At 50.3% G+C, this 25888-nt stretch overlaps 1 protein-coding gene across 2 annotated transcripts in view; it reads left to right on the top strand.

Annotated features, from left to right (window-relative positions):
- The window catches only part of PARP3 (poly(ADP-ribose) polymerase family member 3), a 36587-nt gene extending 35236 nt beyond the window's left edge, over positions 1-1351 (top strand). For both annotated transcript variants that reach the window (XM_060239982.1, XM_060239981.1), the window contains exons 10-11: positions 88-234; positions 721-1351. In XM_060239982.1, coding sequence (XP_060095965.1) covers positions 88-234; positions 721-890 — 317 coding nt within the window. In that variant the 3' untranslated portion in view covers positions 891-1351. The remainder of the gene's footprint in view (positions 1-87; positions 235-720) is intronic.
- Positions 1352-25888: the final 24537 nt, after the last annotated feature.

Below are 25888 nucleotides of genomic sequence, written 5' to 3'. Positions count from 1 at the left end.
AGTGGACTGTCAGAGCCTAGATGCTAGGGTAGTAGGATGCCAGCTGTTGTTCATTTTTATCACTGGGGCCTGCCTTTCTTTCCACAGTGGGCACCACTTCCAAGCAGGTGGGGATCATGTTCCTCAATGAGGTGGCCCTGGGTAAAGAGTACCGCATCACCTGTGATGATTCTTTACTACGCAAGCCCCCAGCTGGCTATGACAGTGTGTTGGCCTGTGGCAGAACTGAGCCAGGTAAGTCTGAGACCAAGTCTGGTGGCTTGCGGCCTGCCAATTTAACTAATAGTCAACATGGTCCTATTTACAAATACTTAAATCTACAGGTTAGAGCTACATTGAGAGAAGGGAGATTTTTCTCCACACTTGGTGAAACAGTCCACCTTTACAGAAAAGACATAAATCTCAAACTTTGGATGGGGGTGTAGAAAATATCTCAAGACAGAGAGCACAACAGTGGCAGCTAGGGAGGAGGAGAAACCTCTGTTTCCTCTCTGCCTCCCCTCTGCCACTGATGTGCCGCAGTGAAGAAGCAGGTTGCTGATGCCACCACAACATGAGCCTAGATGGTGGGCAGAGCGGCAAGGAGAGGGGCTGCCAGGCAGACAAAGCATCCGGGATGGGGAGGGCAACCTAAATCCCCCTCCAGGAGTCTTGTGGGTCCCTCTTGTCATAAGCTAACCTCTTGCTTCCTTCACCTCTCTCTTGCTTTGTCTTCCACAGACCCTGCCTATGACAAAGAGATAATCCTGGATGGGAAAAGAGTGCAGGTAGCACAAGGAAAACCCATATCTATGGCTGAGTACCAGGGTTCCAGCTTCTGCCAAAGTGAATATCTGATCTATCAGGAAAGTCAGTGCCGCATCCGCTACCTTGTCCAACTCAAGTTCTGAGATGTATTCTAAAGCTGCTGACCTGCTGGGAACCATCCGCTGAGGAGACCCTTACCTTTCTCACACCAAAAGAGAGAGAAGCAAGCAACTGTGACAATGTTCTGAGAGCCTTGGCAGTGTTTCCCTGCTCTCAGTAATCCAAGATCACAACTGTACTGTGGGGAGAGAGGGGGTGTAAGAGAGAAACCAGTGTCCAGCTGCTGAGTTCTGCGGAAAACTGCATGACATAGATAACTTGCATTTTGACAATAATTTATTTTCTGTTTGCCAGCAAGGAGGAAATTATACTGGCCAGAATTGTAGCTCTAAAAGTACCTTGGTAACACCCCCTTTCTTGAATATTTTGGCCCTGTCAATCCTGTACATAAATTAATGAATGTTAAGCCAACCCAATTTCTTTCTTTTTCCTCTTGTTTTCTCCACAGGAGCATCTCTTGCAATATTAAAATATAGTCATTATATATCAGCAGTTGTCCTTTATATATGGGATAGAGAGACTAAACTAATTGCCTGGGGAAGGGTCCTGCCAAACCTGAGGCTCTCAGGAATACACTTATGTAAAATGGTAATGGGAGATGTGAACCTTTTTTGGAAGGGGGAGTATTCAATAAAAGTAGATGCTGCGAAACTGTAGCCACTTGGTACGGTACATTAGTGGCTGAAGGGTTGGCATACATTTAGCGGGAAGCTGTCACTGACACTTTCCATGTCCCATGGATGTCATGGGTGCTTGCTTTTGAAGAACTTTGATTTGTTTTTGTTGTTGTTTTTAAAAAAATGCATATGGCTAGCATGTGGTCGATTATGTGTGTGAACATATACACAACTACTGTGTCTCTTTTTAAATAAAATAACCCCTGGAAGAAAGGCAAAGATATTTGTACTGTAGCTGTATCCCTAATGTCCACAACATTGCTTATGTCACAAAAATTCACCCTACAAAGAACTTTAGCAGGGGAAATCTTTCACAGATGTTCTGTTTCTCCTGGAAAGACTGCAGAACAGTGTGACTGGAGCAGTCAGGAAATGTTTCTCTATAGAATCATCCAACAGCAATCCCACTTCAAATCTTACGCCTTCCCCCATGTGCGTGCACATGTAATGCCCTTACTCCTCAAAAGCAGTCATAAACAACTAGAGACACTTTTATGTTTTCTTTGTATAATCTGATTTAACCTAGTGCATCTGTACACACACAGACACATGAAGCTTCCTTATACAGAATCAGAACTTCAGCCTATCGGGTTGGTATTATCTACTCAGACTGGCGGTGGTTCTCTAGGGTTACAGGCAGGGGTCTTTCACATCACCAACTGATACTTTTTTTAAAACTGGAGATGGCAGGGATTGATCCTTGGACCTTTTGCGCCACACACCAAGCAGGTGCTGTAGTGCTAAGCCACACCCCCTCCTTCAATCCCTCATTAGAAGAATTTTCTTTCTTGAGCAGAACCTTGCTCATGTTTCTGCCCACACTACTTGTTCTCAGGACAAAATCTTAGGCATAGAAATGGCAAGAGACATGTCTGTGTAGTGGCTGTCCTGCCTAGAAGAAATGAGCAGGTGTGGGATGGTGAACACCCTCCTGGTGTCACTTGCCTTCAGTGGATCTACAGAGCTGAATCCTGTTATCTACTCATTGCTTGAGTTTCTTTAACAGGAAATGGTGGATGAGAGTGGAGCAAAGGTGTGGCTGTGCAATTTAGTATAAACTAAGGTGTGATGTACTCTGTGACTCCAGGGTCTGCCTAGTTGGGAGAATGATTGTGGTTTATTGTTTTTGCAAGTGTGATAAACTCACAATCTCTGCTTATCTAATCTGTGTATTTATAGCTTCCATCACCATAGTGTCACTGTGCCTCTCATGTATTTGCAGAGGGAAATGGCAATAACAGAGCTGTCTTTTTTTAATCCTTTGTATGTTCTCAGCCTGCAGGAAAAATAGCTGCATGAATTTAAGGGCTGCTTTTAATTCATTTGAGTGGGTCTGTCAAGAATTCTTGTGTGAAAGTTCAATATTGAACCTGGGTACTTCACTTTTGATAACAAGGCCTGTATTCTAAGCTCATTAGAGGGCGCAATCTAGGAACATAGTTCTTCTTTCAAAACTGTTGGACTATTGGGCTAACACAGTATTATCCATTCTAACCACAGCTGCTTTCCAAGATCTTGGGCAGTAGTTTTACTTGGTCCTGTTTTTTTGAGAAGGTTTTGTATGAAGAGATGTCAGGGGCTGCTTTCATACTAGGGTGGCCAGACCGTCCCGGTCTCCCGGGACATTCCCGGATCTGGCCACCCAATCCCGGATCCCGGGCTCCCTATACCGGGACCATTAAAGGTCCCGGTTTAGGCAGCCCAGGAGCCGGTGGGCCGCGGGCGGGGAAGGCGGGGAGTGAGGGAGGGAGCGTCCCTGCGCCTGCGCAGGGCCCCTGCGCACGCGCAGGGACGCTCCCTCCCTCACTCCCCGCCTTCCCCGCCCGCGCGCGGGGCCGGCAGCGGTGGGGGAGGCCTCTCCGCGGCCTCCGCTGGTCGCTGGGGGCCTTCCAGAGTGTCTGGAAGGCCCCCAGCGACCAGCGGAGGCCGCGGGGAGGCCGCGGAGCACCCGGCGCTGGTCCGGGAAGGCCTTCCAGAGCCTCTGGAAGGCCTTCCCGGGCCAGCGCCGGCCAGCGAAGGCCTCCCCGCGGCCTCCGCTGGTCGCTGGGGGGCCTTCCAGAGTGTCTGGAAGGCCCCCAGCGACCAGCGGAGGCCGCGGGGAGGCCGCGGAGCACCCGGCGCTGGTCCGGGAAGGCCTTCCAGAGCCTCTGGAAGGCCTTCCCGGGCCAGCGCCGGCCAGCGAAGGCCTCCCCGCGGCCTCCGCTGGTCGCTGGGGGCCTTCCAGAGTGTCTGGAAGGCCCCCAGCGACCAGCGGAGGCCGCGGGGAGGCCGCGGAGCACCCGGCGCTGGTCCGGGAAGGCCTTCCAGAGCCTCTGGAAGGCCTTCCCGGACCAGCGCCGGCCAGCGAAGGCCTCCCCGCGGCCTCCGCTGGTCGCTGGGGGCCTTCCAGAGTGTCTGGAAGGCCCCCAGCGACCAGCGGAGGCCGCGGGGAGGCCGCGGAGCACCCGGCGCTGGTCCGGGAAGGCCTTCCAGAGCCTCTGGAAGGCCTTCCCGGACCAGCGCCGGCCAGCGAAGGCCTCCCCGCGGCCTCCGCTGGTCGCTGGGGGCCTTCCAGAGTGTCTGGAAGGCCCCCAGCGACCAGCGGAGGCCGCGGGGAGGCCGCGGAGCACCCGGCGCTGGTCCGGGAAGGCCTTCCAGAGCCTCTGGAAGGCCTTCCCGGGCCAGCGCCGGCCAGCGAAGGCCTCCCCCGCGGCCTCCCGCTGGTCGCTGGGGGGCCTTCCAGAGTGTCTGGAAGGCCCCCAGCGACCAGCGGAGGCCGCGGGGGAGGCCGCGGAGCACCCGGCGCTGGTCCGGGAAGGCCTTCCAGAGCCTCTGGAAGGCCTTCCCGGGCCAGCGCCGGCCAAGGAAGGCCTCTCCGACGCCTCCCTGGCCTCGCCGCCGCCCCCGCCGCTGGACTCGCCGCCGCCGCTGGACTCGCCGCCGCCGCCCGACCCGCCGCCGCCGCCCGACTCGCCGCCGACCGCCACCGCAGGTAAGGGGGCCGAAAGCGGGGGGGGGGGCGGCCTTCCTTTCTTCCCTCCCTCTTCCCTTCTTTCCTTTCTTCCTCCCTTCCTTCCCTCCCTTCCTTCCCTCCCTCCCTTCCCTTCCTTCCTTCCCTCCCTCCCTCCTCCCTTCCTTCCTTTCTTTCTTCCTTCCCTCCCTCCCTTCCTTCCTTCCTTCCTTCCTTCCTTCCTTCCTTCCTCCCTTCCCTTCCCTTCCCTCCTCCCTTCCCTCCTCCCTTCCTTCCCTCCCTCCTCCCCTCCCTCCTCCCTCCCTTCCTTTCTTTCTTCCTTCCCTCCCTTCCCTTCCTTCCTTCCTTCCTTCCTTCCTTCCTTCCTTCCTTCCTTCCTTCCTTCCTTCCTTCCTTCCTTCCTTCCTCCCTTCCCTTCCCTTCCCTTCCTTCCCTTCCCTTCCCTTCCCTTCCATTCCCTCCTCCCTTCCCTCCTCCCTTCCTTCCCTCCTTATGTTCTTATGTGGCGCAGAGTGTTGGACTGGAGGGGCCACTGGCCTGATGCAACAGGGCTTCTCTTATGTGACACAGAGTGTTGGACTGGATGGGCCACTGGCCTGATCCAACAGGGCTTCTGTTATGTTCTTATGTGACGCAGAGTGTTGGACTGGATGGGCCACTGGCCTGATCCAACAGGGCTTCTCTTATGTTCTTATGTGACGCAGAGTGTTGGACTGGATGGGCCACTGGCCTGATCCAACAGGGCTTCTGTTATGTTCTTATGTGACGCAGAGTGTTGGACTGGATGGGCCACTGGCCTGATCCAACAGGGCTTCTCTTATGTTCTTATGTGACGCAGAGTGTTGGACTGGATGGGCCACTGGCCTGATCCAACAGGGCTTCTGTTATGTTCTTATGTGACGCAGAGTGTTGGACTGGATGGGCCACTGGCCTGATCCAACAGGGCTTCTGTTATGTTCTTATGTGACGCAGAGTGTTGGACTGGATGGGCCACTGGCCTGATCCAACAGGGCTTCTCTTATGTTCTTATGTGACGCAGAGTGTTGGACTGGATGGGCCACTGGCCTGATCCAACAGGGCTTCTGTTATGTTCTTATGTGACGCAGAGTGTTGGACTGGATGGGCCACTGGCCTGATCCAACAGGGCTTCTGTTATGTTCTTATGTGACAATACTGACTTTGGTGGACCCAAGCACTGATTCAGTGTAAGGGAGCTTTGTGTTTGTGACTGGAGTGGACAATACTGACTTTGGTGGACCCAAGCACTGATTCAGTGTAAGGGAGCTTTGTGTTTGTGTCTTCTGGTGCAATTTTGTTCTCAGATCCTGTATTTACTTCATCAGTATATGGGATAAGGCACTTTCTCAACTGTGCTGCATAATGCAGCCTATTTATTTTGTCCTGTTGGCTCTGTTGGCTCTATCTGCGCCACCTTCATCACTTTCGGGGTGTGGATCCCCCAGTGGGGTGGGCTCCCGACTCCCTCTGCCGGCTGTTTCTGATAGCCCTGCGCCCCCTCTTTCATTTGATATGTGTCCCGTGCGGGTGCCACCCTCCTGCCGGGAGATGCCGCAAAATGAGCCCCCTTGAGGCTTATGGCGGCAGGGCTCGGGGGAAGCAAGCTAGACTGCTGTTCTTTTGAGGGGTTATAGAGTGTTTCGAGCCCCTCCCTGTGGCATCGGTCCCATCGTTGTGGGACCCAGGGGGCCGGCGCAGCGGCCCGCTGAAGCAGCCTGTCAGTCACTTCCGCATCTCGACCTGTGTTATTAGTGACAGGCTGCTTCGGCAGGCTGCTGCGCCGGCCCCCTGGGTCCCACGACGATGGGACCAATGCCACAGGGAGGGGCTCGAAACACTCTATAACCCCTCAAAAGAACAGCAGTCTAGCTTGCTTCCCCCGAGCCCTGCCGCCATAAGCCTCAAGGGGGCTCATTTTGCGGCATCTCCCGGCAGGAGGGTGGCACCCGCACGGGACACATATCAAATGAAAGAGGGGGCGCAGGGCTATCAGAAACAGCCGGCGGAGGGAGTCGGGAGCCCACCCCACTGGGGGATCCACACCCCGAAAGTGATGAAGGTGGCGCAGATAGAGCCAACAGAGCCAACAGGACAAAATAAATAGGCTGCATTATGCAGCACAGTTGAGAAAGTGCCTTATCCCATATACTGATGAAGTATATACAGGATTTGAGAACAAAATTGTTTCCGGCGGTGATATTTGGGGGATTTTTGGGGACGTCACAGGAAGTGCTGTGAAGTCACTTCCTGTTTCCGGCAGTGGCATTTGGGGGAAATGATGCCATTTGGGGGAAATGATGTCACAGGAAGTGATGTCACTTCCTGCTTCCGGCAGGTGGCGCGGGGGAAATGATGTCACAGGAAGTGATGTCACTTCCCGTTTCCGGCAGGTGGCGCGGGGGAAATGATGTCACAGGAAGTGATGTCACTTCCTGTTTCCGGCGGTGGTATGATGTCGCCGGAAGTGACGTCGCCGGAAGTGACGCCACTTCCTGTTTCCGGCGGCGCGCGCGCACTCCTGCCTTCCCCCCCCCAAGGTGTCCCTGGCTGGCCTTCAGACATTATGGCCACCCTATTTCATACTGAGGATTTCTCACATTTTGGCCACCAAGCTTGTATGGGGTCTCCCGCCCCCCCCACAACGGTTCCACATTATGTCACCTCCTTTTTGTAGGTCACGGGACATCAGAGTAGGAAGAACAATCAGTGGCATATAGTTTAAGCCACAATGGAGAAAGGACAGGAACAGAAATTAAGTTCTGCGTTAGACTCCATTCGGCATAGTTGTATGCACAGCTGCCTGCTAATAAGCAAGAGGCCTTTACTGTGAATGAGAATAATTCTGGGTAAAAGTTATGTCCAAATTAGTATATGATCATGAGCAGAGCGCCCTAGGCAAACTCGCAGTCTGCCCCCCCTGTGGTGCTACAGAATCGTGCCCCCACACCTCCTCCCTCTATTCCCCACGAGGTCTAGTTCAACGCCCGGGAACTCGCGGCCGAATGCTATGCTCCCCAGCTATCTGGGCGCCCCCCTGCTGATCAACTGATTGGCGGGTAAAACGGGGGGGGCGCTCTCACTGTCAGTGCCTGGGCAGGCCAGTAGCAGTGGGAAGGACCGCTAAGTCTGAAAGGGCATGCCACTGCTGACTCCTCCCCACTTCCTTCCCATCCAGAAGTGGAGAGGAGGCAGCACCGGCAGCACCATTTCAGACTTTGTAGTCCTTCCCGCCGCTGCTGGCCTGCCCGAACACTGACAGTGAGAGCGCCACTCGGTTTTACTTGCTGACCAGCTGATAGGTGGGGGGCGCACCTTTAATAGCCGGCAGCATGGCGCTTAACCGCAGGTTCCACGGCGTTGAACTAGACCTCGTGGGGGAGGGAGGAGGAGGTGGTGGCGGCTGGAGAGCCTAGGGGGCAGGAGGGAAGGCCAAATTCTGTGCCCCCACCCTGCCGGTGCCCTAGGCAACTGCCTAGTTTGTCTAATGGGTGAGCTGGCCCTGATCATGAGGCTAGGTTCTTCCAGAGCATCAGGCATTTAACCCTAGTTAGAAGTTTTACAAATCTGATCCATTTTTAAAAGAGTTATGGTGGCAAAAATGGAAGCAATACACACATTTCAGGACTGTGCATATAGGTATATGCAAAGGTAGCTAGACTACCTTTTCTGGTAGGTTCATATGTGTGAAAAATGGTGTACGCACCCTCCACCCTTGCAAAATTCTCATATTGTTTTCAAAATGAGGTTGATTTCAGGATGCAAATTTCACATCCCTCCCAGTTTCAAAATAAGGCTGGTTTCAGGCTCACACATTTTGTAAATCTTTTTTAAAACTCTGATGTTTTCCCAGCAGCGTGCTATTGACATTTTCTTGCATTTGAAAGGAAGATATGCCTTATGCTTGAATGAAAAGAAATGCCCCCTTTGTTCCTTTTGTTCATCTGCAATTTGTTTATGAACTGCTATGTAGTTGCTGGTACCATTAAGACTTCTTTAAAAAAATGTTTAGACTTGAACAACACTTTAGTACATTAGTACTTCCCATTTGGGGGCTTCCATTCCTGGAGTGAAAAGTACCTAGTACCTAGTTTATCAATTTCTTCATTATGGCATCTGAAAGCTCCCACACCCACCCACAAGTTGCTGTGTCTCACTATAGATTATGATTTTTTCCTTCACTGACCGAAGACACTTTTCTACTTAGAAGTGCCATGGAAGAGGATGGATGCCTACAGTTAGTTCCATATCTTTCTTTTTAAAAAATGCATGCAGAACACTACAAATTGTGTTTCTGGCCAGAAGCTGCCAGAAGTGCAAGAAATAATAAGTAGAATTGTTTTGTCCCATGCAAAAGTTCGGAGAAGTGTAAGGCTAGAGGTTCTGTGGCAAAACAGCAGAAAGTAATATGGTTGGGAATGTGGGCATTCTAGAAGACAAAGGATGAGAAGACAATGGGATGGCACTGTTTCTACATAGTGGTGAGCATGCACCCAATTTTTTTTTAAAGGTTGTAAAGAAGATAATGTTCATGTGGCAATGCAGCAAAGGGAGACTTCAGTGGACATCAGGAATATGTGGATGTGGTAGAAGTCTGGGCCAGGATGAAACACGACTGGGAACTGCCCCCCCACATCAACACCAGGGCATGTAACAATGCTGGTGTCTGTCCTTTTGCAACAACAAGTGGTGTCTGACAACAAACAGCCTCTTGCCTTCAATTGTTTTGTTCCCTGAGATACATGACATCATTTGTTAGTCAAAGCATCCTTCTTATGAGCCTGAACAAACCACTGGCTCTGGGTTACGTCAAGGAGGTATGAGCATCTCTCCTCTGCTGCCCAAACCACATACACAGCTGCTCTTCTACAGCTGTAAATATGGGAAAGGGGAGATTTTTTTCCTTTTTAAACTTGAGTGCCCCAGAGAACACTAGTGTGTTCACTATAGAAAAACCTGGCCATTTCAACACCCATATCCTATTCCCTGTTGCTGACTTGGTGCCAAAGTAGGGATGCCAGCCTCCAGGTGGGACCTGGAGATCCCCCGGAATTAAAGCTGACCTCCAGACTATAGAGATCTGTTCCACTGCAGAAAATGGATGCTTTGGAGGGTGGACTCTACGGCACTGTACCCCACTGAGATCCTACTCCATCCCCAAATATCCAGGAGTTTCCCAATCTGGATCTGGCAACCCTACCCCAGTTGCCAGGGGAACTTGGCAACCCTATGTCAAGGGCCAAATCAAGCATGGCTGCAGTGTCTACCTCTATGTTTCATTTCTGTTAAAAAAAATAGATGCATCCCCAGTTTTAGCTGTAAATAAGCAAGGCATGGGAACAGGTAGGTTCTCCCCCCTGCCCCCCCTCCACGTCTGGACTGTTCTTGTTCTCTTACAGGGGTACCTTTAACCATATCTCTACAAGGACCAATAAGAACAGAAAATAATGTACTAGATTGCATATCTGCAGAATGTGATATAAGAAGACCGCAGATTTATGCTCCACCTTTCTCTCTGAATCAGTCTCAGAGCGGTCACAATCTCCTTTACCTTCCCCCATCCCACAACAGACACCCTGTGAGGTAGGTGGGGCTGAGAGAGCTCTCCAAGAAGCTGCCCTTTCAAGGACAGCTCTGCAAGTGCTATGGCTGATCCAAGGCCATTCCAGCAGCTGCAAGTGAAGGAGTGGAATCAAACCCGGTTCTCCCAGATAAGACTCCACACACTTAACCACTACACTAAACTGCCCTGACAAAAACTATGATATGAAGTGAACATCTTCTTTGTCTTCACCTAGCAAACAAATCCAAAGAGCCACCAAAATGTGTTCATTTGTAACAAGATACAGTTGTGATTTTTTTTATTATAAAAACAAAATCTAAACAATCTAAATAGTAGTTTAGTGTAGTGGTTAAGAGTGTGGACTCTTATCTGGGAGAACCGGGTTTGATTCCACTCCTCCACTTGCAGCTGCTGGAATTGCCTTGGGTCAGCCATGCTCTAATGAACCACTTACAACCTGTATGAAGTTATAAGCAGCAGCTATCATAGGCAGACAACAAACCAAAATAAATATTGCATAGCAGCAAAAACAAAAAAATAGTAATTATTAATAATTTAAGTTAAAAGGCAATAAATTTAAGTTGGTAATAAAATATTAATCACTAAGGTAGGCTAGAGAAACATGAAAAGCTTTCTGAAATCAGACGGATCCCTCCTTCATGAGGCTAGCAGTAAATTCCTGGAGACTGGGGGGCCTGGAGAGTATGGAGTATGAGAGGAGGGAAGGACCTCAGTGCATTATAATGTCATAGGGTTCACCCCCCAAAGTGGAGGCACTCCTTATCCTAGTTCAAAGCCAGCATTCTGAATTAGTCCCAGAAAGAAATAGGCAACAGTTCTTCTAGAATGGCCACAACTAATAAATCAGTCAAAGCTTGTTCAGTTAGACTTCTGAGCCTTGTCATCACCACCCCCATGCTTGTTTCTCAATATAGAGAACTGGATTCAGGAGTAATCAAAAAACGGGAACTCAGTCCTTCATGGAGACTTTCATAGAAAGGTCTCACATGCTTTTTCAATGATATGGAGCCTTGCCACCCAGCAAAGGCCAAGGGTATACACTAGAACAAATTTTGAAACCAGTGGCACCTTTAAGACCAACAAAAATTTATTCAAGAAGTCTACACACACACACTTCTTCAGATACATAGCAATGGAAGCTAATGTTTCATACATATAGGTCAGGGATGGCTGAACTTGCTTAATTAGGGTTCCCAACCTCCCAGTGGGGGGGGGGGGTTCCCCTGATCTTGGGGCCTCCAACCTGTTGGCACAGAATTGGCTGGTGGGGGAGCCCTGCCCCCAAAGAGCTCCAGTGGCACCTGATGTGCCCAGTGTGATTACATCACCCAGAATTGACATGATTGTACTAGGCACATCACATTCTAGCATTTCATTATAAAACTCTATAGCACCATATAGTCACCTCCTTGGCAGCCAGGTAAAACCTAGAAACCCTATGAGCTTAAGAGCCACATAGAATAAATGTCAGATGTTTGAGAGCTACAAGACATGAACAAATATTTCACACATGTCTTTATTAAAACTCTTAATACTGTCTTTGCACAGAAAGTTAAAATACATAAGAATGCACTTTACAACACAATCATGCTAGAAGGAGACTTTTTTTAAAAAGCTGAGAACAACAGACCCCATAATACCTGCATTGGGAAAGGTTATGGCATTATTTTTTGGCACCAGTGGGAGAAGGAAATCAGTCTACAACTGATAGACAATTTAAAAACTGATAAATAACTAGACCCGGATGGCATATATCCAAGAGTTCTGAAGGAGCTCAAATGTGAACTTGTGGATCTTCTGACAAAAATACATAATCTTTAATTAAAATCTGCCTCTAGTCCTGAGGACTGGAATGTAGCTAATGTCACCCCCATCTTTAAAAAGAGGATATCTGGGAGATTACAGGCCAGTCAGTCTGACATCAATACCAGGAGAGTTGGTGGAAACAGTTATTAAAGAGAGAATTAGTAGGCACATTGATGAAAATTACTGAGGAAGACTCAGCATGGGTTCTGTAAGGGAAGAACTTGTCTCACTAACCTAATCTTCTTCGTGGTCTCTGTGCATTCACACATATGGGTATTCCGCAGGACTTACCCTGACCTCGGAGAGTTCAAAGCAATCTTGATCGTAGATCTGGCGCGCCTCCCCTTCGTCCCAGGGAGGAGCCACCTTGTGCGCATGCCTGGGAAGGGGAGGCGCTTAGCCACTCAGTTTCTTCCTTACCCCTCCGCCATCTTCCCCACCTCTCACGGGAATGGCACAGCCGGCAGCTTCCGTGGCTCAAGGTCCCTGCAAGCCTAAGTCCGGTAAGCACACTGCAAAATCCGATGAGGCCAGTAAGCGCCGCCGCTCCGACTCCGCTCATGCGGACCCGACGAGCAAGACGACGAAAAAGCCCAAGACGAGACACAGATCATCCGACCCTCCGGCGCAAACCACGGGGTCGACCCTCGCTACGAGTTCGAGCACGGCGAAGCCCACGGCACCGAACCCGGTCACGAATCCTAGTTCGAACCCGAAGACACCACTGAAGTCCACCTCGACACTGTCCATCACACCGCTTGAGATCGTGCGTATCTCTTCCAAGTCCCCGTCGATACCGAACTCCCCACCAGACCAGATACTCGACGTCAACTCACCCATTTCCGTCCGAAGCCAACGCCATACACTCGACCCGAGAGCCTTCCAAGACGTGCAGCGCCAACCACTGCAAGCCCACTCTCTACTCAGAGAACCCTCGACTCCGAAAACGATTCCACGGCCTCCAACTCCAAGATCTCGCAGTCGCCAACGGGCTCACAGTCACCAAAGAGAAAGATATCATTACTACTCCCCATTGAGGTCCAGATCCCCATCCCCTCGGTACCGAAGAAGGCACCGAAGATCTCCCTCCTTCGATAGATACCACTACCGTGACTCCCCTCGGTACCGAGACCTCACCGAGAGACTGGACCGGACCCGATACCACGAGGTGTCCCCGCGTCGACACCACCCCGACTACGAGGCACCCCCTCGGTACCGTGACGAACAGGCACTCCCTCGGTACCGTGACGAACAGGCACTCCCTCGGTACCGCGACGAACACGCTCACCTCGACCTCGAGCAGAAACCACGATCGCCGACAGCGTCCACCTCGGCCATCCCCACCAAACAGCCTACACCCGTGCAACCCCAGCCTGACCTACAACACGGAACCGATGACGAATCCGAGGCAGAACTCTCGGACTCTACGCATTCTTCCGCCTCAGATCTACAATCCCCGGCTTCAGACATAGCCAAGCCAGTGGATTTATCTCCATCAGAAGGCCCCAGATCCTACCTGGACCTCATCTCAAATATGGCAAATTCACTAAACCTAAAACTCAACACCGACGCACCCAGGGTCTCGGACGTCGTGTACGACCTCGTACACGCAGACCTCCCATCCAGCTCTTCTCTCCCTATGCTCCCCGTCCTTCTCGAGACACTCAAAGAAGCGTGGGACAAACCGGCATCGGTACCGCCAACCTCCAAGCGAGTAGAAGCCCTCTACAAGATCCACGCACCGGAGTCGAAGTTTTTATTTAGCCACCCGGCGCCGAACTCGATCATAGTACACTCTTCCTCGAAGTCGAAGCAAACTAGACACCCAGCGCCCCCCCGAGAGGGAGGGCAAGAAGCTCGACACTATCGGGAGGAAGATATACGCACTCACCACGGCCACATCTAAAATACACAACTACATGGCGTGCTTTTCCGCCTATGCATACAACCTGACTAACTACCTAAACACACTAGTTCCATCCCTACCCGAGGCATCCCAGAAATCAGCAACCCATGCCTTGCAAGAACTGGCCAGGGTGAGTAAGCAGCAGATCAACACGGCACGGCACGCCGAGCAGTGCTCCTCCAAAACCCTCGCCTCAGCCATAGCCCTACGCAGACACACGTGGCTGAGATCTTCATCCCTCCAACCCGACATCAAATACAAGGTTGAGGACCTACCATTCGATGGGCTTGGCCTATTCAACGCGACTACGGATGACATCCTCACGTCTGTAGATGATGGCAGAAAGAGGGCGAAGAGATTGGGGGTCTCCCAATACCAGCCTCAACTCAGCAAACAGAGACACTGGAAACCAAGCTACTACAAGGGTACTAGATCCCCAAGGCAACAGGAGCCATGGAGACGGAAGCCTCCACAATCCAAACAGCCCTTTCAACACCGGCCACGCTCTCAAACAACCAAGAAAACAGCTACCTCCAAACCGCCGCTGTGACCACCCCATCCTGAGACGTCCAGCTACCCCCCTTCAGCCAGACCACCACCCAGACACGCGACTTCTTCCATTCTACCCAGCATGGAGGGCCATAACATCGGACTCCTTCCTCGCCATCATACAAAGGGGCTATCTAATAGAATTCAACTCCACCCCGAAACATCACAGGTTCCTCATCACACCACCTTCCGCACCTCTGCAGGCAGAGATCACGTCTTTGCTGGACAAGGGCGCGATAGAACCAGTCCCAACACAGTACCATCGGACCGGGTTCTACTCTCGTTATTTCCTAGTACCAAAGAAGGACGGAGGACTCCGCCCCATCCTCGACCTCCGCAAACTCAACCTTCACATCACCTACAAGAAATTCCGTATGATCACCCTCCAGTCGATCCTACCACTCATTCCAGAACGGTCCTGGATGGCGTCCATAGACCTGCAGGATGCCTACTTTCATATTACCATCAACCAGCATCACAGAAGATTCAGGTTCGCCATCGGGGACCAGCACTTTCAGTTCCGTTCCCTCCCATTCGGCCTCTCAACAGCCCCGAGAGTCTTCACCAAGTGCATGGCAGTGGTAGCCGCATCACTACGCCAACAAAAGATATCTATCTACCCGTATATCGACGACTGGCTGATCGTCGCCCACTCAAAGGAACAACTCCAACTGGACGTCTCCACTACCCTCTCTCTTCTAGCCACTCTCGGCCTCCAAGTCAACTTATCGAAGTCCAAGCTAACTCCTACCCAGACAATTCAATTCATAGGAGCGGAAATATCCACAGTCGCCCAAAAAGCGTACTTACCACTGGACAGAGCACGCAGCATTCAGTCCCTAGCCACCACTATTATGGGCCAACGCTCCCAACCAGCACTCACCTTCCAGAGAATGCTGGGCCTGATGGCAGCGACCACCGCGGTCCTAGGCTTCGCAAAGTTACACATGCGACCCCTGCAAATGTGGTTCGTCAGGGCTTTCCGCCCCCACACGCAACACCAATCCACAGTACTGACTCTCCCATCCCACATCACTACATCTCTCAGATGGTGGACAATGGAACATCACCTCCGCACGGGCATGCCGTTCAAACAGACACCCCCATCACTGACCGTCACCACAGACGCCTCCAAGTGGGGATGGGGAGCCCACTTGGGACCCCTAACGGTGCAGGGCCAATGGTCGGACTACGAACGCTCCCTACACATCAACTGCTTAGAGCTACTCGCAGTCCACAAAGCCCTAAAATCCTTCCTCCCGTCACTACACAACCGTCATATACAAGTCGCCTCCGACAATATTGCCACGGTTTTTTATATCAACAGGCAGGGAGGCACCGCCTCCGTCAGACTATGCAAGAAAGCCATAGCACTATGGCATTGGAGCATCAGCCACGGCATGTTCCTCACGGCAGTTCACCTACCAGGAATCGAGAACGAGCAGGCGGACGCCCTGAGCCGCCACTCAACCAACAACCACGAGTGGTCCATCAACCGCCAGTACATAAGACAGATCTTCAGGATCTTCGGCACCCCGAACATAGATGTATTTGCAGCACCATCAAATGCCCAGTGCACCCGTTTCTACATGAGAGGGCCTCCATCTCAACTTTCCAAGGGGGACGCATTCCTCCAATCCTGGAAGGGAACACTCCACTACCTCTTCCCTCCAATACCACTCATCACCAGAGTCCTACAGAAAATACAAACGGACCGCACAAACTGCATCCTAATAACTCCATGGTGGCCACGTCAACCCTGGTTTACCACTGTGCTGCTCCTGTCCAACAACACATTCCTCCAACTCCCGCAAGCGCAGGACCTTCTCTCCCAACAACACGGCAAGGTCCTACATCACAACCCAGCGTCACTCAAACTGACAGCCTGGAGGATCAATTTTTAGATTTCCCCCCTGAGGTCCACCAAGTTCTAGTGAACTCCAGGAAGCCATCCACCAGAAAATCCTACTCACTCAAGTGGAAGCGCTTCGTTCACTACGCCTCACAACACAACTTCAACCCCGCAAGTGCTAGCATCCCTCAAGTTCTATCCTACACCCTAGCACTCTCCAAATCAGGACTCTCCTACTCCTCCCTGAAGGTACACCTCGCAGCCATCTCCGCCTTCCACCCCCGCATCGAAGGCGTGACAGTTTTTTCTCACCAGGCCACCAAGGCCTTCCTCAAAGGCATCATTCGCCTGCACCCCCCAATCCGACGACTCCAACCCACATGGAGCCTTTCCCTCGTCCTAAGCCAGCTCATGAGACCACCCTTCGAGCCAATGGCTTCCATTCCCTTGAACTTACTCTCTTGGAAGACAGCACTACTCATAGCGCTCACCTCGGGCAAGAGAGCCAGCGACATCTGCGCACTCAGGGCAGACCCTCCATATACCATCTTTTATGCCGACAGAGTGGTCCTCCGCCCTGACCTGACCTTCCTACCAAAGGTCATCTCTCCCTTCCACCTTGGAAAAGCCTCTACCATACCGGCCTTCTTTCAACACCCCACGGACGCAGGCCAGAGAGCACTACACAACCTAGACGCCCAGAGGGCTCTAGCCTTTTACATAGACAGGACTCGGGAATTCCGTAAGGATCCCAGACTCTTTGTTGCTTACGCTACCCACAACAAGGGCAGCAAGATATCTACCCAGAGACTCTCCAAGTGGCTCGTGGCCGCCATCGAACTCTGCTACCAATTGGCGAAACAGCCAATCCCACAGCACATACGAGCTCACTCCACCAGAGCTGTCGCTACCTCGTCAGCTTTCCTAAGGGGCGTTTCAATAGAGGACATCTGTGCCGCTGCGGTCTGGTCCTCTCCATCCACCTTCGCCTCGCACTACGCTCTCGACGTTCGTGCCCGGCGTGACTCGTCCTTCGGACAGGCTGTGCTATGCTCCATCTTCGACTAACTGCCGGTGAGTACCACTCCCACTATGTTTCCAATCTAACTACACATATTCTTCCAGATCCAGCACCCTCCTCCGAGGGAAATAGCTCGCTAATCACCCATATGTGTGAATGCACAGAGACCACGAAGAAGATGGACAGGTTTCTTACCTGTAACTGGTGATCTTCGAGTGGTCATCTGTGCAATCACACAGACCCACCCAGCCTTCCCCGCTGCTGGACACTCATCTAGCTTAAGAACTCTTCCACCTGTCCGGCGGCGGGAAGAAACTGAGTGGCTAAGCGCCTCCCCTTCCCAGGCATGCGCACAAGGTGGCTCCTCCCTGGGACGAAGGGGAGGCGCGCCAGATCTACGATCAAGATTGCTTTGAACTCTCCGAGGTCAGGGTAAGTCCTGCGGAATACCCATATGTGTGATTGCACAGATGACCACTCGAAGATCACCAGTTACAGGTAAGAAACCTGTCCTTAGTGATCTTTGAGGGGGTGAACAAACATATGGACAAAGGAGACCCAATAAATGTTGTTCACCCTTACTTCCAAAAAGCTTTTAATAAAGTTCCTCATCAAAAGCTCCTAAGTAACTCAATAGTCATGGGGTAAAAGAGCAAGTCTTCTCATGGAAGGTGGTAAGTAGTTGGGCACCACAGGGCTCAGTACAGGGTCCGATGCTTTTTAACTTGTTCATTAATGATTTAGAGTTGGGAGCAGGCCTGGTGCTAGGGGTTCTGGTGTTCATGCACACGGCCTGATGAAATCACTGGAAGTGATGTCATCGAGGTGCACAAGAAGCACAAACGCTCGGCCCACCCCGTGCCCGGCCCTCTCCCGCTTCAAAGGGAGCTGGGAAGAGGCCACCTCCTTCTTTCTTTGCAACAAAGTCGGAGGAAGCCTCTTCCCAGCTCCCTTTGAAGCGGGAGAGGGCCGGGCACAGGGTGGGTCGAGCTGCATGTTCTTTCTTCGAGAATACGTGGCTTGGCCTACCCCTTGTCTGGCCCTCTCCCACTTCAAAGGGAGCCATGAAGAGGCCACCTCTGTCTTTGCAAGTGGGAGAGGGCTGGGCAAGGAGCAAGCCGAACCACACATTTGGAAAGAATGCACGGCTCAGCCACCCCTTGTCCAGCCCTCTCCCGCTTCAGAGGGAGCTGGACAGGCACAGCTTCGTCCTTTTTTTGCTCTGATTGCTTGGAGTGAAGAAAGGACGACTAAGAGAATAAGCATTGGTGTGAGCGGGGAGGGGGAGCTCGCCCCCATCCCTGTGGTGAGGTGGCACCCCAGGCAGCCATCTACCTTGCCTACTCCCACGCGCTGGCCCTGGTTGGGAGTAAGTAGTGAAGTGGCTAATTTTGCAGATGGCACTAAATTGTTCAGGGTGGTGAGAACCAGGGAAGGATTGTGAGGCACTCCAAAGGGATCTGTCAAGGCTGGGCAAGTGGGCGTCAATGCGGCAAATGAGGTTCAATGTGGCCAAGTGCAAAGTAATGCACACTGGGGCCAAAAATCCTAACTATAAATACATGTTGATGGGTTCTGAACTGGTGGAGCCTGACCAAGAGAGAGATCTTGGAGTCATGGTAGATAATTCACTGAAAATGTTGAGACAGTGTGCAAATTCAATTTTAAAAAAGCCAGTGCTGTACTGGGAACTATTAGGAAGGGAATTGAAAACAAATTAGCCAGTATCTTAATGCCCCTGTATTAAATGACGGTGCAGCCTCATTTGGAATTCTCTGTACAATTCTGGTTACCATGCCTCAAAAATGATATTATGGCATTGGAAAAAGTCCAGAAAAGGGCAACTAGAATGATTAAAGGGTTGGAACACTTTCCCTATAAACAGGGCCAGCATGCCTGATAGGCTACCTTACGTGGTCGCCTAGGGTGCAGCCTGGGAGATGCCAAATTGGTTGCCCTTGGGAGGGTGGGGGCCGCCTCCTTCTTCCTGGGTGATTTAAATCACATGGGAGGGTGCCCAGGAGCAGCCACTGTCCCTCCCACACCTGGGAAAGGTCCCATCTATCAGCTTGAGGTGCTTGAAGGCCACTCCTGCCCCCCCAGCAATTCAAATCACACAGGAAGAGTGGCAGGAGCAGCCACTGCCCTTCCCACATGATTTAAGGACCCTGCCAACCAGCTGGTCAGTAGGCTCTTTAAATGGAGTGGGAGGCCAGCCCTGCTGCTTCTGCTACCCATGATTGGGAGAGCACCTAGGAGCAAGTGCCGGCCTCCCAGGCAATGTAAAGGCCCCACCAATCAGCTGATCAGTGGGACCTTTCCCAGGTGTGGGAATGGCAGCAGCTGCTCCCAGATACCCTCCTGCATTATTTAAATCATCCAGGAGGGAGGGGGTGGCCCCCACCCTCTCAGCCTAGGGTGCCAGAAAGCCTGGCACCTGCGCTGCCTATGAAAAAAGGTTAAAGTGCTTGGGGCTCTTTAGCTTGGAGAAACAACGACTGAGGAGTGACATGATAAAGGTTTACAAGATTATGCATGGGATAGAAAAAATAGGAAAAGAAGTACCTTTCTCACAATATAACAACTTGTGAGCACTCAATGAAATTGCTGAACAGTCAGGTTAGAATGGTTAAAAGTACTTCTTAACCCAAAGAGTGAGTTTGGTGTAGCCAGTTTGGTGTAGTGGTTAAGTGTGCAGACTCTTATTTGAGAGATCCGGGTTTGATTCCCCACTCCTCCACTTGCACCTGCTGGAATGGCCTTGGGTCAGCCATAGCTCTGGCAGAGGTTGTCCTTGAAAGGGCAGCTGCTGTGAGAGTCCTCTCAGCCCCACCCACCTCACTGTTGTGGGGGAGGAAGATAAAGAAGATTGTGAGCTGCTCTGAGACTCTGAGGTTCAGAGTGGAGGGCGGGATATAAATCCAATATCATCATCATCATTGACACATGGCATTCACTGCCACAGGAGGTGGTGGCAGCTACAAGCATAGATGGCTTCAAGAGAGGATTGGAGAATATATGGAGCAGAGGTCCATCATTGGCTCTTAGCCACAAGGTAGAAATGGAACTCTCAGTTTGCGGCAAGTGATGTTCTGCATTCTTGGTGCATTTTTTTTTGGGGGGGGGTGGCATCAGCGGGAGGGCTTCTAGTGTCCTGGCCCCACTAGTGGACTTCTGATGGCACCTGTTTTTTTGGCTATTGTGTGATAGAATGTTGGACTGGATGGACCATTGGCCTGATCCAACATGATTTCTCTTATGTTCTTAACATGTACCATAAAAATATAAATCACTGACCACTGTTTGCATCATTATGCATTTCTCTTTGCCTTGACACCAAGGTTAGTAAATACAGCTCCTACAAGAGCTATGAAACTAAGAGGGAACCCTGCACTGCTCTCTTTAATTTCATCTCTCCTTCCAATGGCCTTGCACCCTCTTTCTTTGCTCTAGGTCTCTGGGTGACCTCTGTGGTGGAGGAGAAGAGGTTGCAAGCTGCCTATTTTCTCCTCCTTCCATTAGGGTTGTCAAGTCTAACTCAGATAATAACTGGGGACTTTGGGGGTGGGACCAGGAAAGTTTGGGAGTGGAGCCAGGAGACTTTTCCTAAAATGAATAAATAAAAATACACCAGTGCAGTTCCCCTGAATACAGTCTTCATTTCCTCACCCAAGCAGTTGTGAGTCATCTCTCTCTCTCTCTCTCTCACACACACACACACACACTGGAACAGGTTTCCTCAGGAGTTGGGGAAGCTCTCCTTCTTTGAAGGTTTTCAAACAGAATGACTTGCACACACACACACACACACACAGAGCAGCAAAAATAAAACAGTTTGCAATTCCACACTTGTGAGGTTGCACTGGGGCAATTTACTCATGAGTTGCTGAACTTCCAAGTCCTTCACACCACAGGGAAACCAAAGAACCAAGCACAAAAACACAGGGAAACCAAAGGTTCATATTTACCTTCACTATACAAACGACCTCTGAAAAGATTGTGCAACAAACAGAGGTTTGGGGCAGCTTTCAAAGTCACTGGGAGCAGCCATGTTGTTCTGCCTGATTACCCTGCCCCCATTCAGCCTGGGTCCTACATATTTAAAGACACAGGCACACCATCCAAACCTTTCCAAGTGGAGTCTTAAGCTGCCCAAAGTGAGAGGGCACATGGTGGCTATGGGGGTGGGAAGGAGCCTGGAAAAGCAGGAGAACCCCCACTGGGACCTGGGGATTGGCATGCCTACCTTCCATGCTTCACACACGGCGGAAATAGTGGCCTACCTATGTGTCAGCACTCAGAGGTTGACTGTTCTGATGCTAAGCACACTTACTTGAGAGTCAGCCCATATTATGTTCCATTTTTATCTCCAGGAGCCACACAATGTGTGTGAAAGAGCCACATGTGGCTTCTGAACCGCATTTTGGCCACCCCTGATATAGGCAGATGGCACTACATAGGTGAACAGCAAATTAGCATACAACTTAATGAAGATGTTTTGACATATGCAAAGATTAAATAGTAGCAACAAGCTAAGGTTATAGTTCACTGTATGTTTTGACTTAATTACGGGGAGGAACTGTAATTAAATCCAAATATATAGTGACCTATAACCTTAGCTTGTTATTGCTATTTAGTCTTTGCATATGTCAAAACATCTTCATTAAGTCTTACGCTAATTTGCTATTCACCTATGTAGATGCATCTGCCTATATATGAAACATTAGCTTCCATTTCTATGTGTCTGAAGAAGTATGTGTGCACATGAATGCTCATACCTTGAATAAACTTTTTGTTGGTCTTAAAGATGCCATTAGACTCAAAATTTGTTCTACTGCTTCAGACCAACATTGTTGTCTGCCTGGATCTAAGGGTATACATGTCTCACAAGTGTTGGAATATGGGGATCTGCTTTACAGTGACTTTCCTCTTTCCTTCATGGTTGGGGACACAGGATGGAGCTGGGGAGGGAACTGTCCCAGTGACACCCACTGGAATGTGGGGTGCTGCATGGGGCTGTTCTCTCTCCATTGTTGTTTAATATCTATATGTCCCCCCTTGCCTAGTTGGTCCAGAGATATGGGCTGGGTTGTTATCAGTATGCTGACACCCAGCTCTATCTGCTGATGGATGGATGGCTGAATTCTGCCCCAGAGGTTCTGGACATGGCATTACAGGGTGTGACTCTTTGGCTTCATCAGAGCCGACTGAAATTAAATCCTGCGAAGACAGAAGTCCTGTACCTGAGTTATGAGGACCTGAGATTGGGAATCCAACTCCCAACCCTTGATGGGCTAGTGCTGAAGCCAGTGCCAAGGTTGAAGAGCTGGCTGTTCCTGAATTCAGCAGCCGGTTCATTCAAAGCCACAAGCTAAGAGCCACCATGGGCTAGCAGCTAAAGGCCAAGAGTAGTTTGTGTTTCCTCATCAGTATGGAAGCCAGAATGAGCAGGCCCAGATAATTAATTTCATCACAGCAGTGTTTATATGTGCAAGGAGACAAGAACTACCCTGGAGTTTTGCATGCACAGTTTTCACCCCACCCCACCCTCAATCTGGATTCTCCTGTAGTGAGAACCACTCCAGCAGAAGTGACAAGCAAAGTTGTAGCAGCTCATTGGGCTTTCTCTCTTAGACGCAAGTATGGCTACTGTCAGCTACATAGTTTATTTTGTTCTCCTCTGAGGTAATAGCTACAGCAGAGTTCCAAGAAAAAGCAACACCTGTGGAATAACTGTAGCAATTGAAGTATTTTGGTTTTGTAAATGCTTCCTGTGAGCCTTGAGGGATGTGACGTGTCTCTGGATTGTTGAGCAGCCCTTCTTTAGAGATAGTCTGCTCTGACATTTTACAGAGCCAATTTCACCAGCCATAGTTGTTGTGTTTTTTTAGACTAAGCAATCATGCAGAATTAGGCACTTTAAGCTCTGAGGCAGGGTACCTTGTACCGGAACCTTCCATAGCAGAAGGATATCTAATCCCACTTTTCCCCTGTAGAAGAGTATGTTGAGCCTGGAGAGAAGGCGATATGATCACCATGTTCCCTACAAACGATGGTGCAGTTATTTTCTGTTGCCCCAGAAGGTTGGACCAGAACCAACAGGTTGAAATTAAATCAGAAGAGTTTTCAACTAAACGTTAGGAAGAACTTTCTGACAAAGAGGTTTCTCAGTGGGACAGGCTTCCTCAGGAGGTAATGGGCTCTCCTTCCTTGGAGATTTTTAAACAGAGGCTAGATGGCCATCTGACAGCAATACTGATTCTGTGAACTTAGGTAGCTCGTGAGAGGGAAGGTTTGCATCAGTGCTTAGTTCAGGTGGCCCTTTCTTACAAACCCAGGGAAATGCTTTTTGCCACTTTGGAGTCAGTAAAATGTCATGTATCACCAATGACTGCCCCTTGTGTCCTCACCCCCTGTCTCCCACTGGTTACCAAGCTAAGCCTGGTAACCCTATACCACTCACCAGTTCAGCTCACATCCTGTTCACTAGCTGCAAACAAGGAGACAATTTGTTAATGATCAAGTTTGACTATTCACTAACCTGTTCATGGCTGTTTAGCAGGTTGCTTTGCTGAACTCCTTCCTAACCGCACTGTACAGTGCAACTAGTTTTTCACACATGCATATTTTCACATGGCCAACTGAGTTCTACTACCCCCCATTTCCACTCAGCAGCCAGTTGTTTAAATAGTTAAATCAGTCACAAATAATATAAATCAGTCAGAAATAATTGTGTCTTAATAAAATCCTACAATTTGCCTAAGTAGTTCCTAGAGGTTCTAATGACTTGTCATTGGTTTGAATCAGCAGCAGCCATTTGACAGATGTTTCTAACTGTTTGGCTTGAACCAAATAGACTGGGTGATTGGCTCACCTATAACCAACACCTTCAAGCACAGTAAGTTTGGCTGCCAAACACTTTTATGGCAAAATTGGCAGGGTCCATATTAGATAAGCATGACTGAAAAAATTGACCTTCCCAGAACCACTGAGAAAATACTGAGCTAATCAAAAATCTGAACACAGGTTTCTCACTATCAAAGCTGAAAATCATCTAATGAAATCTGACACTTGGGTACTACACACATAATGTGTAGGTACAGGACTGTAATAAAGATGACTGCGATAGATAACAGCCTTTTCCCAAAAAAGGATATGGACAGCACAGAACGGGTGCAGAAGAGAGTGACAAAGATGATCAAGGGCCTGGAGATCAAGCCCTACAAGGAAAGACTGAAAGACTTGGGAATGGCCAATTTGGAGAAGAGAAGGTTGAGGGGGGCATGAGTACCTTCTTCAAGTATTTCAAAGGCTATCACTTATTAGGAGAGCAGGGAGCTGTTCCTGTAGGCAGCAGAGGATAGGATTTGCAATAATAAGTTTAAATTATGGGTGGAAATGTCCTGGCTGGATATTGGGGGTGGGATGGGGGTTATAGTAAAATAGTTCAGCAGTGAAATTGACTGCCTAGAGAAGTGATAAACTCCTCCTCACTGGTGGTCTTCAAGCTTGGTTGGACAAACACTTCTAGATAGCCTGTAGAGACCCTTCCAGTACTATGAATCTATGATATGCAAAGCACTTTGACCCTCCACCATGCTGCATAAATGTTAAAACTGTGGTGTTGCTGGACAGTGGAGAAACTGCTTCGGAACTGCAGAGTCAGCCTGTCCTGGAGGGGGGGTTGCAATTTCCCTGAAGGAGCTGGTTTGTAGCATGAGGATGCTAATGAATCCTGGCCTATGGTTGGAGCTTGGAGGCTCAGGTCTCCTCTGTGGCATGCAGTGCTTTTTGTCAGTTCTTGCTGGTTTGCTATCTACAGCCATTCCTCAGGAAGTGTGATCAGGCCACACAAGTGATCCATGCTCTGATCACTTCCAAATTAGACACTGTCTCATCAAATCTTTAAAGCTAATCAGGGTTGGCTCTAGTTAGTACTTGGAATGGAGACTGCCAAGGAAGTCCAGAATTGCTACTCTCTCGGCTTGACTTCGCGAACGAAGATTTAAGAAAGGTGCAGTAGTCCACGTCTGCTGCAGGCTCGCTGGTGGCTGACAAGACCAATGTGGGACAGGCAGGTCCGGCCGCAGTGGCTGCAGGGAAAAGTGTGATTTGGGGTTGGTGCTGTAGCAGTACGATTCTTCCTCAATCTCCTTTTGTCCTCAAGACCAGCTATGCATGCGTTCTCAAAGGAAGAGACAGCCTGGTGGATGGTGTGCCTCCATGCTTTGCGATCTGAGGCTAGGTCAGACCACTGGTGATGGATAATGCAACAGGTACCAAGGGATTTCTTCAAGGAGTCCTTGTACCTCTTCTTTGGTGCCCCTCTATTTCGATGGCCAGTGGAAAGTTTGCCATACAGGGCAATCTTGGGAAGGCAGTGGTTTTCCATCCTGGAGATATGCCCTGCCCAGCGCAGCTGCGTCTTCAACAGCAATGCCTCGATGCTTGTAACCTCCGCCCACTTGAGGACTTCAGTGTTGGTCACAAAGTCGCTCCAGTGGATGTTGAGGATGGTGCGAAGGTAGCGCTGATGAAAGCGCTCAAGGAGTCGCAGATGATGACGGTATAAACCCCATGATTCGGAGCCGTAGATGAAGTCACCAAGGATGATCACCTTGTCCTCTGTAGGGGTCTTCCGTACGAGGTAGCGTAGATCAG

The sequence above is a fragment of the Heteronotia binoei genome, chromosome 5, assembly GCF_032191835.1.
Source record: "Heteronotia binoei isolate CCM8104 ecotype False Entrance Well chromosome 5, APGP_CSIRO_Hbin_v1, whole genome shotgun sequence".
Lineage (NCBI taxonomy): Eukaryota > Metazoa > Chordata > Lepidosauria > Squamata > Gekkonidae > Heteronotia > Heteronotia binoei.
Note: the sequence above shows the minus strand (reverse complement) of the source record. Positions and strands in the feature narration are given on the sequence as shown.